The sequence below is a fragment of the Puma concolor genome, chromosome C2 (genome assembly GCF_028749965.1).
Source record: "Puma concolor isolate L17-30 chromosome C2, mPumCon1.1.hap2, whole genome shotgun sequence".
NCBI lineage: Eukaryota > Metazoa > Chordata > Mammalia > Carnivora > Felidae > Puma > Puma concolor.
In genome coordinates, this window is record NC_141675.1 from 84759042 (window position 1) to 84775901 (window position 16860).

The 16860-nt window shown below is 41.5% G+C and overlaps 1 protein-coding gene across 2 annotated transcripts in view; it reads right to left on the reverse strand.

Annotated features, from left to right (window-relative positions):
- The window catches only part of LOC112849904 (putative cation-transporting ATPase 13A4), a 134213-nt gene that overhangs the window by 26564 nt on the left and 90789 nt on the right, over positions 1 to 16860 (reverse strand). For both annotated transcript variants that reach the window (XM_086675021.1, XM_086675022.1), the window contains 8 exons: positions 15918 to 16004; positions 15543 to 15696; positions 14283 to 14394; positions 8751 to 8875; positions 4109 to 4269; positions 3155 to 3277; positions 1850 to 1929; positions 342 to 384 (listed from right to left, as the gene is read on the reverse strand). In XM_086675021.1, the coding sequence (XP_086531147.1) occupies positions 342 to 384; positions 1850 to 1929; positions 3155 to 3277; positions 4109 to 4269; positions 8751 to 8875; positions 14283 to 14394; positions 15543 to 15696; positions 15918 to 16004 (885 nt within the window). The remainder of the gene's footprint in view (positions 1 to 341; positions 385 to 1849; positions 1930 to 3154; positions 3278 to 4108; positions 4270 to 8750; positions 8876 to 14282; positions 14395 to 15542; positions 15697 to 15917; positions 16005 to 16860) is intronic.

Consider the following 16860-nt stretch of genomic DNA (forward strand, 5'->3'; position numbering starts at 1 on the left):
CTCCTGAGGCCACACGGGAAAAGCCTGTCAAGCGAGCTACAGGATGGCCCGTGGACCCAAGCACGAGCCAGGAGGGGACCAGAATTCGTTCTGCCTATTGCATAACAAAGAGACGGCACTGGGACATCTGGCCAAAGAAGTCAGTATACTGATCACTGAGTCATTGTGCGGCCTTGGTCAAAACCCTCCCAAACCCTCCACATCAGTTCCTCCATCAAGAAGAATGGAGATAAGTGTCTCCCAGGGATATTATGTCTAAAGGACTCCAGGCAAGTGCAATTAAGTGTAAGTCCTGGTGTGTCCTGGTGTGATCATGGCCCCACACACCGGCAGCTACTTACCCCGCAGTCATTGGCTCCATCACCGCACATACCTACAAAGTAACTAAAAGGGAGCCATGTCAATTGGAGGGGAAATCAAAGCAATTTTAACTGCTAATTTCTCTAATTAAAAAAATAATAAAATGAACTTCGTTACTTAGGGGACACTCTGATTCTTTATTTTTAAGGGAGTTTTCTGAAGGGTCCAGTTTGACTAAAAGTAAAGTGTGACTCAGCAGCTCCCCGATGGATTAGGAAAGCCAGCACACCATCCTGACTCCAAGCATTTCAGGGAGACCCTGTACTTCACTGCTTAGAAAGCAGCTTTGTTGGCTGTAAAATGGGACGTTCACAATTTTATGACATAACACCATGGCACAGTGGAGAGGGCACCAGATTTGAAGCCAGATCAAGATCTTTGACCTGATCACTTGACCATTTTGGCCATTATTTTTCTCTCCTACAAAGTGTTGTGAGTATTCAGTGAGATGCTGTAGGGAAAAGTGTCTTCTGATTTCTAAAACAATAAACGAAAATTACTTGGTGCTGTAAATAGTAACAGGGCAGGAAATTTGCCATTTTAGCAGTCACTCGACTCTCAAATGCCCAGACGTTGAAGAAAGAAAATATATTCCTGCGTCAGGATCGCTCTTTGAGGGTGAGTGCATCCTGCTGGCTTTAATTCTTGACAAAGATTGTGGATAGTGTGCTTTTTAAGGTAGGAGTGCTCTGACAGTATTTATAGGATTTGCTGTACTTGTCTTCCACACTGTCCTATGAAGGCAACTAGTTTACTATTTAGGTTTTCAACCAAGTTAAGAAGACAGGACTTTCTGAATCAAGAAGCTTGCCTAGTGACTAAATCAGGGGGGATGAAGTGGGAGTGAAAAAGATTAGGAGTCATGTCTATATGGTCCAGCACCAGAAATGAAGAAAACTTACAGGACTCCATGGGTTCTGTTACAGGAAATAAAGGGTCTCAAATGATGGGCACTTTATTTGAACTGCCTATTCTCTAATGGAGACCCTTTGTGTTAAAAGAGAAGTATTATTCTGATTCAGGACAGAGAAGATACTTTGCCATACAAATATTTCAGTATTTTTAAGGTTATGTGAATCCCTTGCCATACGAATCTCCTTATATCACAGCTGTGATGATAATTTATAATGTCTAAATTCTCATTGTACCTTCAGGAGCTGAACTCAAACTATCCTTCCAGGTTCATTTCTCACCACACACTTTCACGTCCCATATGTTCTAGTCCAGTGGTTCTCAACTCTGGGTGCAAAATTGACTCATTTGAGGGACGCTGAAAAAACACTGATGTCCAAGCCTCACATGAGCAACTGAATTAGAATATCTGGACAGTGGGGTCCTGGGATTGTTATTTTTTCAAAGCTCCCAGGGTGACTGTCATAGGCAGTTAGGTTCAGAACCACTGCCTTAGGGGACTTCTTGTACCTCTTACACTCTCCCTGACTGTCATGCTCCAGGCACTTCATACCACCTGAATTGGTAAAGAACCTACTCCAGTTTCTGAAATTCTTCCACCAGACTGGATTTCTGCCCAGGAGACATTCTTGCAAAGATTGTTCCATTTATCAGTATCTGTAAGGAACCCAAGAGAAACTTTATATCACGTCAGTTGGTCATACATGAGATAATTGATAATACTTAGAACGCTGACTGGAAAATAACATCCATGAATGGCAAAACACAATTTGTTTCCAAAAAATCTTTTTTATTTTTTTTAATTTTAAGACATTGAGACCTTGGTCATCAAGTAAGCGACCAAGGAGGCCAAAAATCAGTCAAGATGACTGCTTAATAAAAATATTGGATGAAAATGATGACCTTCAGATATTTAGCTGAACTGCCATCAAGAAGGTGGTCAAAAAGTCCTGAGCTTAATGGAATCTTCAACCATAAAGTATGAGAAATTGCAAGATATCAAGAGGTCAGCATCCTAGGGAAAGGAAAGGAGGCAACAGCTTCTCAGAAAATTGTTCAGAACGAGCAGAAAAAACAGCCTCATGATTAAATAGTGACAATTAGTGGTCTTTGATTTAACCATGCCATCTGGGCTTGACCAATTGTGGAGCTCAGCTGATATCCCAAGTCTAATTTTGGCTATGGAACATTGGTGGTCTGGAGATATAATAAATCTATACCAGCTCCATCCACCTGAGCTTTATTCTACAGAGTCTGAATTCTTCTGTTAGATCTCTGTGCTCCTTGCTCTTCTTGAAAGTCACTCAGCTTAATGTTTGATCAGCCTCTACGTCTTTAATCTTTTTGTCTTAAACAGTGCCTAAGATGATAAGCAATTGAATACAAATAACTGATCTTTGGATTACACTAGACACAATCTTTCTCTAGTTTGTCCACCTGTTATGTATATAACTTACCTGCCCCTGCTATGAGTTTATTCTTCATCAGAAAATTGATAACTTTGACCCTTTCTTGTGTAGACTCTCTATCAAAAACCTAACAGAATTCCTTTCTTGGGCTGCTTTCCTCTATAATTGGTGGATTTCCCCTTCACCGTTAGACCCCTCACCATGGCCGTATGAAGACAGCCACCCAAAAGCAATCCTTGTGACTTGAGAAGCTCCTAATACTTTATTTCTCTAGATGGTGAGAAATGGGCTAATCAAATTTACTAATTTTAAACTTATCTAGAAATGAGACAACAAAAATGTTTTTGCCCCTTTATGACATATTCAATAGGTATTTCTTACCTACTTAAAAGTTTGAAATTACTTATGAACATGCTCTGTAAGTGACTTCATTGGCATCTTTACTGGGAGACTGATACCCTCTTAGAACTTACCTTTGGGAGTAGGCTGCTGAAATGTTGACTTATAACCTGAAAGGATTTTCCACTTAAGGCAAAATGGTAACTTCCCTCTCTGCCATGATCAGAGACTTCTTCCTTGATATTAATGTAATTATCCTGCAAAAGCAAAACACAAGTTATTTTAGACACTTGATAGAGTGGTAAAGGACCACAAGTATATCAGAGAGAGGCAGTGACGACTGGCCTCTCTCTTTAAGAGAGACTGGGGTCTCTCTTTAAGAGTCACACTCCAGCACCAATTCCTCAGAGAAACACTTTGTCTTTGCTGGATCAATCTTTGCACATCACAGCCTCTAGTGAATAGGAGAATAACACTCCTGTCCTGTTCTCATCCTGATTTGATCTTGGTGAGTCCCAGAGAAGAGCACATTTCACACATTTCAAGTGTAAAATACAAAGCACTACACCTTAACAAATCTCTCCCTGAAGTGAGAACTTACCATTTTTTTTTTCTTACAGAATTGATATTGTTCCACAAGGACACAATAGAGATAGGATACTGAATGATTGGGAATACATGGATAAAACTTTTTTTTCCCAGCCCAAAGACATAGTCTAATTTTCCAATGTGCACAGCAGTTTCTCTCCCAGGGACTAAATCTCCTTAGGACCCAGTGGGATGGTTAGCAAGCAAGAGGAGGATGAGAAATTCGATTCACAGTCCCCCTTACTACATTTTTTCTCCCATAGGGCCAACAACATTATTACACTTAAAATAATGGATCCTTTCCAGGACCCATGACGGCACTATACATTAAAGCTCAGTAGGAACAGTATGAGAAATGGATATGAGTTCTTCGAACTGCATATGTGTTAGACATTTGGGGAAATATGTTGACCCGAGGTCACCTGTACATCTCTGCCAGTCAAAGCTGCTCAGAAGCCAACACTATGAGTCAAGTTAGATAAGTCTGTTTTTAGGTGTACCTGATTGCTGTATGCCATGGACTTCTCTTCTACTAATTTCCAAGATATAGATGCTGATGAGGACCCAGTGATTTCATTCGCTTCAATCAGAATGACTTGTTGGCTTTCAGAAACCATTCCAGACTTTCTGGCCACTGTTATTGCGGTCTGAAGATTGTCACCTATAAGAAAGGAAGGGTATAGCAAGGTGAGGTTGAAAAGATAGAACCAATTCATGCAGGGCCTGGAAAACTAGGGTAAGGAGTCCAGAATTTATTTTAGGTGTGAAAAGAAATAATTTCTAAGTCTCTCTCATGCTGATTCTCCATGAATCCATGATCCCTTTCGTGATTCTTATTGCTTTTTATCTGGTTACTCATAACCCACCAGTTTTTCCAGAGAATGGAAAGAAAAAACAAAAAGGCAAAATTCAAATCTATTTCCATCATTTTTCAGCTTGGTAAACATTTATCAAAACCCTACTGATTTAATATAGTACCAGGTGGTTCCACTTTCAGCCAAATGGGAATAAGACCGCTAAAATCGATCTCTCCCACGGATTACAATGGGAAACTATGGGAAAAATACAAAAAGCAACTATCTGAGGACTTTGAAAACTAAACAAAAGCAGGTAGAATGTGGAAGGGAGTCAAATTTGGAGAAATAATCTACAAGGTGGTGATATTCTTGGTTTTATTTTTTTCTCTCACATGCGTGACCTGAGTGTGAACCCCAGTCCCAGCGCTGTGAAGGATGCTAAATACAACTCCAAAAGAAACTTAGTCTTTCTGACCAGAGAAACTAGAAAAAGAAAAAGCTTGAAGGCTGAAGAACTATGGGGCAGACCCTGGAAAGGAGACAGCTAGACAACCAGACTAACTTACTGGGTGAACTCAACCCAGAGCTGTGAATGTGCAGAACAAACCCAGGGAAGGAGAGTAGAAGCCTCAAGAATTGAACTATGATATGAATCACCTCCCATGTCCTAGAGTTTTGCTTGCTCAAACGAACAAAAATCACCCTCACCATTCTCCAGGGGATTTTAACAAGATCCGAAATCTCACACTGTAATATTTTAAATGTTCAAGAAAGTCAACATACAAAACACCTGGAAAATGTGGTCAATTCTCAAGAAAAGAAAAGACAATCAACCATTGCTTGTACCAGGATGAGCCAGATGCTAGAATTACCAATGTTCTTAAAGCAGCTGTTATAAGCTTCCTCCATGAGGTAAAGGTTACCACTCTTAAAATAAATGACAAGATAGAAGTTCTTAAGAGAAAAAAATATATATATGCTCTATAAATAAGAACCAAATGACTGCTTTAGAATTGAACAATATAATAACTGAAATAAAAAATTCCCTGGATGCTCTCAAAAGCCGAATAGAGGTGACAGGAGAAGGAGGCAGTGAATTTGGAGATAGGTAAGTAGAAATTATACAATCTGAAAAACGGAGAGAAAATTAAAAAAACAAAAGAGCAGAGACTGGAGAATGACAACAGTCATGTGATTAGAGTCCAGGAAGGAAAGGAGAAAGGAATCAAAACAGGAAAAAATATTTTGAAGACATAAAGCAGATAAGTTCCCAGATATGGTAAAAGATTTAAATTCATAGATTTAAGAAGCCCAGCGAATCCCAGTAAGATAAACTCAATGAGAACCATACCCAGAAACATTACAATCAAACTTCTAAAAACAAAGATAAAGAAAATACCTTAGAAACGGCAAGAGAAAATAATACATTATATATTAGGGAACGATTATTCAAATTATTACAGATTTGTCATCAAAAAATATGGAGGCAAAATGACAGTGAAATATCTTTGAAGTGCTGAAGAAAGAACTGTGAAGCTTTGAAAGTACCCTTCAGAAAGGAAGGAGAGATAAGACATTCTTAGAGGAAGGGAAACTAAGATAATTTGTTGCTAGCAGACATACTCAAACAGAAATGCTAACAGTTCTTTAGGCTGAAAGGAAAGGACACCAGAGGGAAACTTCTAACATTAGGAATAAAAACATAGCAACAGAAATAATGAAGATCTGGGTAAATATAAAAGTCTATTTTTCTTCCATTTGTGTGTAACTCGTGCCTATTGAAAGTGAAAACCTTAACATGGTATGGTGGGGTTTTCATTGTCATATACGCGACAACCATAACATAAAGGAGAGAAGGCAAAGGACGTTCATGGTTGTAAGCCTTCTTGACAGGGTAGGTACAGATGTGATTCCTAGAGCAACCACTGAACAATAAATAACATCTGACTGCCTATCCCTAACATGGCTTTCTTCAGGTCTCTACCAAAGTACATATGAGGAAGCCCAGAAGAGCTAACGGTGGGCAGGAGTTTCTCTACCCTGAGGCCAGAGCCCTGAGAGCTAAGAAGTGTCCACAATGCCTCAGCAGGTCACCAATAGTTGGGCTGCTTTGCAGCACAGGACACTTTTGCCATCCACTACCTGAGAAGTTCCACCCCTGAGCCTCAGTCATCTGACAGAGAATATAACAACTATTTTAGAAGTCTCAGAAGCTAGACAGGAAAATATCAGGCAGAACAACCAGAACAACACATGACAGACAAAATAGAGCAGTTGTTGGAGATAGATAAAACCTGCAGTAACTCCGGGAGCCTTGCGGGGCTCAATCTGTTAAGCGTCCGAGTTCATCTCGGGTCATGATCTCACCACGGTTTGTGGGTTCAAGCCCTACCTCAGGCTCTGTGCTGATAGCTCAGAGCCTGGAGCCTGTTTCAGATTCTGTGTTTCCCTCACTCTCTGACCCTCCCACGCCTGTTCGCATGCACTCTTTCTCTCTCTTTCAAAAATAAATACACATTAAAGAAAAAAACTTTGCATTATCTCATTACAAATAATAAGTGCACTTAAGAAAACTCAAATGTAGCCCTTCTCCTCTAATGCCCCCCCCCCCTTAAAAAGGTTTTCTAGAGCTATTCCCACCCCAAAACGTGATTTCAGATCTCAACATTAAGAGGTAATTTGAAGGAGATAATGGTCATCTTGGAACCTGAGTTTATGGTTTGGAAAAACTGGATGCAAAAAAAATCTTAAAACATGGAGGCAAATTATACAAATATGAGAATAACAAGAAAAAAGATAAGAGACAGAGAAGATAAATCCAGAAAGCCTATCATGTGAATAACAGAAATTCCAGAAGGGAAAAAGGAAGAGACAGAGCAAAGGCCATAATTAAATGAACAATAGAAGAACTTTCCCTGACAGGAAGAAGATAGATTAAAAGTGTTTACTTTTAATTAATTAATGAAATCAATGGGACAAAAAGACAAACATATAGACATACTCTGGTAGTATTTGTAAACTCCAAAGTTGAAGAAAAGGACAGTATACAGAAGAGAACAAATTACCTATAGTGGACTGGAATTGGACTTGTAATAACACTAGAGATCATTAAGGAAAAAACAGGACTCTAACCCCCAAATCCTACACCCAGACAAGAGGGCATTCACCTGTCAGAGCCAAGAAAGATACTCCAGGGTATGTAAGAAATTAGAGAGCATAACATCCTTCTATCCTATCCAAGGACAAACCTTGAGAAGAAAAATTTAACCCAGCAAGCAAAGAAACAGAACAGAAATTCCAATATGAGTGAAGAAGTGAAGAAGCGGGGTACAGAGTGATGCGTCCTTATTTCTACCTAAATCCCAATACTAAGGATAGATTATGGAAATGTGTAAAATAAGTGCTAAATAAAGATTTTTGAAACAGACGGGTCATGATGTAAGGGCAATTCTAAGTAGTAAATTAGCTCAGCAATACCTACAAGTTGGATTGAGGGACTAAAAAGGAAGAAGGTAAAAGGGACCCCTAAGTCTCTTGTATTGTGGGGGTAGAATGGGAGACGGGAGGTACAGAGGAGAAAGTAGAAGTATCCTAGAGCTTCCCACAGTGAAGCTGGATTCAGGGGAAATGGGCTGGGGAATAAGGGCTCTGGTGGGGAAATAGTGTACCTTGGCGACACAACTATCAGAGTTCAATGCACCTGACTGGAAAGCAGGGAAAGAAAGGCGCACACTTAAATTTGAACACATGAAGAAATGATCTATTCTCCACTAAGAAGCATTCATTAAGAAATTTCACACACTTTTCTTGCATGATCCTTTCTCACCCCTCCCTTGATTTGGGGTTTGAGAGAAGCACAGGGGACAGTTTTTTGTTTTTGTGTTTGTTTTTGTTTTTGTTTTACCACCAGAATAATAAATGGGCCTTCAGGGTAGTTTACACACCATGCTGACTAAGCATTTCTCTTCCTACTAACATTTAACAAAAATTGTCATCTGTGCCTGACCCACGTCTTCTTGTCAGTCAGGGGTTATTTCAAATGGCCTTTCTCAGAGAGGACACCGCATATAAAGTAGCCAGTTAAGACATCACCCTGTTTTGTTTTATGTACCTCATAACTCTTATTGCCAGCTGCTTGTTTGATCAACTGATTGATTTTCTATCTCATCCCACCTGAATAGAAACTTGGTGAGAGCAGTAATTTTGCCTTTTCTGTTGCAGATCTCCAACACCGAGAATGGTGTCCCACCCACAGTAGGTAGTCAACAGTCTTTGTGAAATGAATGGATCTTGTCTATTTCCACATCAAATTCTTTCTGTTTCCATGTACAACTTTGTTATATACCTGTGATCATTACAGTCCTTATCCGGGCAGAGATGAGCTCTTCCAGAACTGGTTTTGTTTCTTCTTTCAACCGATTCTCCAAGATGAGCAATCCCAGAAATATCAGGTCTGATTCTACTTTGTCCCTGGAAACATATATATAATTGAACAGAAATAACACAATATGGGGGCGCCCGGGTGGCACAGTCAAACATCCGACTCTGGACTTTGGCTCAAGTCATTATCTCATGGTTCATGAGATTGAGCCCCACGTTGGGCTCCACACTGATGGCATGGAACCTGCTTGGGATTCTGTCTCTCCCTTTCTGTCACCCTCTCCTCTGCTGGTTCTCTCTTTCTCTCAAAATAAATAAATTAAAAAAAAAAGAAATAGCACAATGTGGTCTTTCTTAGGGGAAGCAAAACCAAAGCAAAGGCAAATATGATCCTATCAGAAGTGGTTCCCATTCACCCACTTAAGGACCATTCCTTAAACACCGAATATGTGCCAGTAAATATGCAGAGAGAAGACAGGAAGGGACATGAAGGATACTGAGACATTTGCTCTGACTGAATCAATTGGAAGAGAGAGTATTTATTAAACAAAAGATTTGCTTGAACCTTCCTAGAGAATGAACTAAATGACCCCAAGTCTTCTTTCTGCTGTGGCTAGTCTGGTTTCCAACACCTCACCTGTTAGCAACCCCCAGAGAGGTATTCTAGAATGGAAACATGAAAAGTAAGTGAGACTCAAGAACAATAAAACAAAATGCTAGTCTCTCCTGAATCCAAGCCTATAAGCAATATTATTTTAGCCCCAGGAGTTCTCAGACTCAAAAAACAGCCCCTCTTTTATTTTTATTTATGTATTTATTTAGTTTATTTATTTTGAGAGAGACAGCACAAGTGGGGCGGTAGGGGGTGGGGGAGAGGAGAGAGAGAGGACCCCAAGCAGGCTCTGCACTGCCAATGCAGAGCCTGATGTGGGACTCAAACTCACAAACTTTGAGATCATGATCGAGCCAAAACCAAGAGTCAGATGCTTAACCAACTGAGCCACCCAGGCACCCCAAAAGAGCCCCTATTTTAAAGCCAAGCTCTTCCCTCTCTTCCTCCCTCAGCGGAGAGCATTGTTCTTCTGCATATAGTATGAATGTTTCTGGAAAGAAGAGGGGCTTCTGAGGCTCCCGTCCACCTCAGTAAAATTTCCAAGACATTCCACAGGATTAAGTGCAGGGAAGTATATCTGGGGTTGGAGCTCCAAAAATTCTGCCATGATTCATTTATCTGAGACCCAGTCACCTCTAGCAGACACAAGAGCAACATACCAGCATTGCCTAATTCTGTCTGAAATATGGGTGAAAGCAGCACCCAGCAGGACCCAGCTTGCCCTACTTGCCACAGGCGTCTCAGACCTGGGTCTCGTGTCAGCCAGCGGCATCAACTAGAATTAGTCATGCTTCTAGGACCCTGCTAACACCTCCACCAGAGCGGTCAGAAGTGGGCACAGTTTGCACTACTCGCCCCAGGCATTCCCCAGTCTTCTGAACCTGGCATTGAAATCTCTCCATAATCTGGTTCCAAACTATCTCTCCAGCTTTACCTAGCACTAAATTCTTCACCTACCCTAACCTCCTGACAAGGTGGACCAGCCACCATGGCTATGTTCTGTACTCAACCATCTCTAAACATTTGCTCTGAACTGCCAGGAGACATTCTTTCTTACTTCACGGAAAAGGTTGTAAGTTCACCATGATCTGCCATTGAAGAAACCCTGCCTGTTTTTATTCCGAGGCCCAATTCACAGGCCCGTCCCCATAAAAACCTTCCCATGGGGGTAAATATAATTGCTCCCTCAGGATCTTACCTCTAGCTCAGCGTAGCACACATTTTGTTTATATACCTCTTGCCATTCTTTGTTATCTGATCTGTCTCAACAACCTGAGGGCAAGCCTGCCTTAGTTCAGAGACAGGCTCAACAACACGTGCGCGGTGCCCAACAGAGGAAGTGCTCAGCCAGGGTTCCCTTAGTTGAAATGCTTTGATGCCTGATGTGACCTTTTTTTTTTCTCTTTGACAAGCAGCCGAGGAAAATGTATTTTCTCTTTCAGAAATTCTGCTGCCAGAAGAGTTTTTATGGAAAGCAAAGCCAGTCCGTCTGTCAAGTGAATGACCATTTACTGAATACCTAAATGAGGGCAAGGAACAGGGCTAAGGAGAAGGGGGAGAGAATGTACAGAAACTATAGTAGCCCCTAATTCTGGGGATTTCACATTTAACCAGGAGGAAAAGATTAGACTTGATTGCCTCGTTTGTATGGAAGGCTGGGAAAAGTACCAAGAGGTACAAATAATGGTCCTATGGAGTCAGAGAGGAAGGTGTAATCATTGCTGGGTACAGTGATTGGAGAAACTTTCCTGGAACAGGGGATATTTGCACTGCTCTTTGAAGGATAACTTAGTTGATGACTGAATGAGGTCCTCCAAACTTTCTAGTGGCCCTCGTATCCAAACCTCAGGCTTTGGCTATTTTCAGAGATATGACATAAGCCAACCACAAGGTACCAGGTTGGGTCAAGAAAACGGCCACAGAGTCAGCCATCTGATGTAGTCTGCAGCCTATCCCGGCACTCATGTTTCTGGTTCCCCCGGCACATGGCCTTCGTAGGGTTCCATGCACAGTAATCAGGATATTAACTAGTTCTTAACCCAGATCTGCCACTACCTTTGCTGTGTGGCCATGGGCAAATCACTTTCTCTGTCTGGTAATCTACTTCTTTTGTAAAAGAAGGTAGTAAAACTAATGGATCTCCAAGATCTCTTCTAGCCCTAACACTGCATGATTCTTTTTTTCATGAGTTTCAATATAAATCAAGAAGTAGAGAAGAAGTGGTCTCTTGAGGGATCTGAAGCTCTGCAACCTGGAATAGTGAGCTACTTTTTCCTGCTTCCTGAACAGACAGTATATCTCCTCCTGACGCATCTAAAAATAATCAAGAATGGGGAATGTGATGCAAAGGGGATATTGTCATCCATGAGATTACATTTCCTGTCCTTGGAATCCAGGCTGTTTTTAAAGGTTGAAATATGCAAAAAGTGGGCTGAGAACCCTCAAAGAAATTATGGTATCAGGGTTGGAAGCACTCTGCACGCGTGCACGCACACACACACACACTCACACCCTAGAAAAAAATTTTCTGCTCTAATTAGGGATTAGCAAAGTTTAGGTAAATTAACTAAGCTAGGAGTAGATGTATGGTGATGTGGCTTTAGCACAGGAGGGGCAAATTGAAACCTAAGATTAGATCCTATTGGATCCTATAAGGGTTTAGATCTTGCCAGACTTTGAAACGTTGGAATTTCAATGCTGTTAGCCCAGGCATGTACTCTCCTGGGTGCCACAGCCCTCACAATTCCCTATTGGTTATCCGTCTTCACCATTAGTGCTTTGTTATATGCACCAGCTCAAAAATCATGAGTTTGAAACTGGTAGATATGCAACTATTTATTATAATCATCAGAAATAGCAGCCTAATAGCCAGAGTCTTAATATATATCTGTCAATGGGTTCCCAAGAAACAAAGTTCCATTCCCAATTCTGCCACAACCTGACCCCAAGTTTGTTTGTTTCTTTCTTTCTTTCAAATGTGAGATCCAGTCTCAAAGTTCACACTCTTAGTTCTCTGACTTGAGTAACTTTAATGGCCCAAGTCAATTAAATTACAACAAATACCCAGAGGTGTAATAGCCCGAGTTTTAAGGATCAATCTAAGCTGGCCTCAGGACTCCAATACTCAGTAATCTTTGATGAGCCATTTCCCCCTCTGGACCCCACTATCCATTCACGAAGTGACAGAGTTGGACCCTGTTGGTGGTTTTCAGCAGGAGAGGCGCTGCCTCTAGAAGGCATTTTGGAAACCTTGTAGGCATCCAAGCAAGATTTCCTGCAATGACCAATGCACCATGAAGGATTCCCCTGCATCTCACATGCCTCTTGAATATTTTACAGGTCATCCATTCATGGACATTAAAAAATCATTTATACTTTCAGTACTGGCTTATACTGTTTATAATGTACTATTATTATACTATATGGTATACTGTGTTATTATAGCATATCTTATACTACTAATATTATATTAAACAAATATAAATTGTTATACTTCCCCCGTGCTGTGTTTTACATATAAACACAAAGTATTTTTTGCACACTTTTGATATTCTATTGAATTTTTCAGAAATGTAACTGCCATGTAAAGTGAGAAGAGATTGTACTGTTTGATTCAGTTTTACCAAGTGTTTGTAACCATTTCAGAGTCACCTCGCTGACAGCAAGACTGCTGGCAGTATTTGCAACTCCGATATGTAAATGCACCTGTATCAGTCTGCACAGTGATTCCGCACACAGGGGCAAGCAACGTATCGCTTCATTTAGATTTAGTGGAGTCAGCTGAGCATTCACTGAAATATGACTTTTTGTCATGAATTGCACGTTTGCTTCTATGTTTACTATATAACAGGGCATGGTCTTTATTTCTTTTTTTTTTTTTTTTTTTTTTACATTTTTATTTATTTTTGAGAGACAGAGAGAGACAGAGTATGAGTCGGGGAGGGCCAGAAAGAGAGGGAGACACAGAATCCGAAGCAGGCCCCAGGCTCCGAGCTGTCAGCACAGAGTCCGATGCGGGGCTTGAACCCACAAACCGTGAGATCATGACCTGAGCCGAAGTTGGACACCCAACCAACTGAGCCACTCAGACGCCCCAATTTTTATAGAAAATACGTGCCGATCAAATTACATATGAATTTTATTTTAAAGGAAGTGGTACAAAATATAATGACAATAGGAGTGTTGAATCTGATAGGCTTGAACACAAGTCTGTTAGACCTCCCAAATTCAAGATCCAAAATAACAAAGTAAGTCCTGATTATCTCCACAGCAGTGTTACCCCCAGAAGCTGACACGGAGTACTGGACATGGCAGTGAAGGTGAAATAAACAAGGTAGCCTATAAATGGTGGAAAATACAACAACAAATTTGAGCGCATAAATACTTGAGTCCATTGTAGTTTTTAGGCACCTCTTTTACATCTCAAAACTACCTCCTGAATGGCTCTTCTGATTCTGTGTAAGTCTAAGCTCTGTTCATTTGTTTCATTAAGTTGCAAATTTATCAATTGTTTTTCAGACAGATGTTATGTTTTCTAGCAACTAATTTGCTAACTCTAACAAAAAATGAGCTACTTGTATTTGTTTCAAAACGGGGTCGTCACCACCATTTCAAACTCTCTGAAACGTTGGTTAATTTCCTATGTCTATTTTTACAAAGCTGTACAATGATGTCATATTTTATAGTTTATACAGTTTTTTCTCAGAAATTCTCCCAGTGTTCACATCAGCTTTGTGGCTGAGGCAGGACAGGGATGACTATATCCCTGTTTACCAAGTTCAGAGACATTTTATGCACACCAATCCAGCAAGCTGTGTTGTTCAGTCCACCGCCCAGTCCACTGCCCAGCAACCCATTCTGCTTTATCAAATCCTCCCTACTTACCTGGTGAAGGCAGTGGTGTGATGATCCATTTCTAGCTTCTTGTAGGCCAGTGCTATGACCCGGAAGCCCTGTGTCGTGTAAATCTGAAGTTCACTAACAAAACTAGTTGGTACTGTTCAGAAAATAAGGCAAGATTAGTATGCAACATTTATTCCGCTGGTACCGGTGGAAAAATTCTTTACAAACAGATCCAACTCTTTCCCAAGAAAACACACCTCGTAAAAGATACACAAATAAGTCAGTGAGAACCCTAGATGTAATTATACTGTCAGGGTTGGGATCCAGTGAAGCTGAAATGAGAAAAAAGCAGGACGAAAAAAGAAAAAAGAAAAAAAGATGGGAAACGTGTGTAATTCTTTTTTCTCCAGTTTGACCAGCAAGCATTCGTTGAGAGTCTACTTACCATGTATGTGTCAGATATTGGCTCTACAGAGACTGAACGGCAGACCCTGCTTTAAAGATCTCTGTCGGGTTAGTAACAACCAGTGGAATGAGATCATTGCCAGTGTAATGAGATCTAAGCAATTGCTGTGTGCTATAGAAACATTTCGAGGTGCTTGTATCATACTGGCGGGAAGTGGGTAGATGAAGGAAGGGAAAGGCATTTCGGCCAAGGGAGCATCATATGCTCAAACATAGAGACACAAGACAGCAAGACTTGAGTAGTGAGTTCAGCTCGGGGGAAGCATGAGGAGAGAGGATAGGAGTGGCAAGGCATATCTGGAAAGTGTGATAGGATCCAGATCATGAAGGACTTATGTGTGATCCTAAAGGAGTCTGAGACTATCCTGGAACCTATGGGAAGTGACCGAAAGAATAGCAGCAAGAAAGTGACAACACGGTTATACTATGTGGTGGAAAAACCTATCTGGCCACAGTATGAAGGGTGAATCAGAGTAGGGGGACCTGGGACCAGGATTCACCAAACATTGAAGTGATCCAGGGGAAAGGTGATGAGGGTCTGGGTGGATGGAATGAGAGGGCCATGGGTTAGCAATTGATAAAATAGAGGCTCTGAAAGAGAGGGAGGAATCAGGGCCGAGTCCTAAATTGGGAGTAGCGGCAGAAATTCGTAATACCATTCACCAAGATGGAAAAGACAGGAAGTGAGAAAGAGAAGTATTGAGTTTGGGATGCCAGTTGGGTTACCGAATTAGCAACGGCCAGTAGGCAATTAAATTTATAGATCATGTGCTGATGGGACACATTTGGGCTGGAAATAACAGATCCGTCTGTTGAATCACAAGTGTATTCGCTTACCTGTCTCAGGTTGGCAAAAGCTGGCCACCCTTTCCGGTGCACCTTTCATGAATGCCAGCCGGTCACCCCCCATCTCTTGGACAATGACTGTCATCCTCTGCAGTGCTGATGAGAATGGGAACAGATGCAGGATTGCAATTCCTTCCACCGGGACCTGGTTGAGGGAGGGGGAATGGAGAGGGACATACCAACATAGCTTCTAGCTAGTCAGAGTTCACTACTCCCTCAATTCTTATTTTAGCAAATACGGGAAGCAAGGTCTTAGCAATTTTCACCTATGGAATTCAAAGAAGACACGTCTGTCTTCAAAATTTTCCCTTCAAAAATTTCCCTTTGAGTCTGGGCATTTGGGGGCGGATAGCAGGCAAGGCTTACCTGGCTGGCTGTTTTGCAGGGCTTAACCACCATGGCATGTGCTGGCACTCCCTTGATGTGGAAATCGTCCCCAGAAACCGCCATCTCCTGTTTCACAAATGGGATATTTCTTTGTAGAGATTTAGTTCTTATTCGTCCACTGATACCACGCTCAAACCCCCTCTTTGAGAAAATCCTCAGGCCACCTTGATGTATTCTCAGTGTCACCTCCCTCAGTCAGATGGAGGTGAACCAGACTTATTTCGCCACGGGGCCGGGGGTGGGGGGGGGGCTCCGAGTGCATTGGAAATGCCACAGAACTTGCAAGGCAGACACCTCTGAATTATTCATGCAATTTATCCTGCTTTCTCTGTTGGAATGTGCTGCATAAAGGTTCATTCTCCGCTTCTGAAAAGCTTAACTTGAAAATAGTGAGCATGAAGAGGCAGGCTTGTGTGAGGCAAGCACCATACTGTCTTTGTTTTCCCGGAGTTCGACACTGTTCCCACCCTTCCTTCTCTGTCTAATTTGAATCGATAGTCCTCAGGGCCAGGCAGGGCAGGGACTGTGATGTACGTGGCTAGTGTTCAGTAAACGCTCAGTAATTGGTGTAATAATAACCCTAAATTATAGTCAAAGGAACCTTTTACCCAAAGATGTCAAAATGCTTTGTAATCATATCATCCAGCAGCTGAAATAATCTCAGAAAGGAAATTGTAATTCCTACTTAAAGATACAGAAAAACAGTAACCCAGAAGAAATGGGGGGACTGGCAGAGTGACATCAGACTGCTACAGAGCCATATCCCACTAGCGCTGGAAGGGACCCTAGAGACTGTCTCCTTTAGCAGGGTAGCACGCGGGGATCACTGAGGCCTAGAACTGCACAGGGCTTCCGGGAGTAGGAGTGGGCTTGTGGCGAGCGTTTCCTGTACTACACAGGGTCTATCTTCTATGTCAACCAC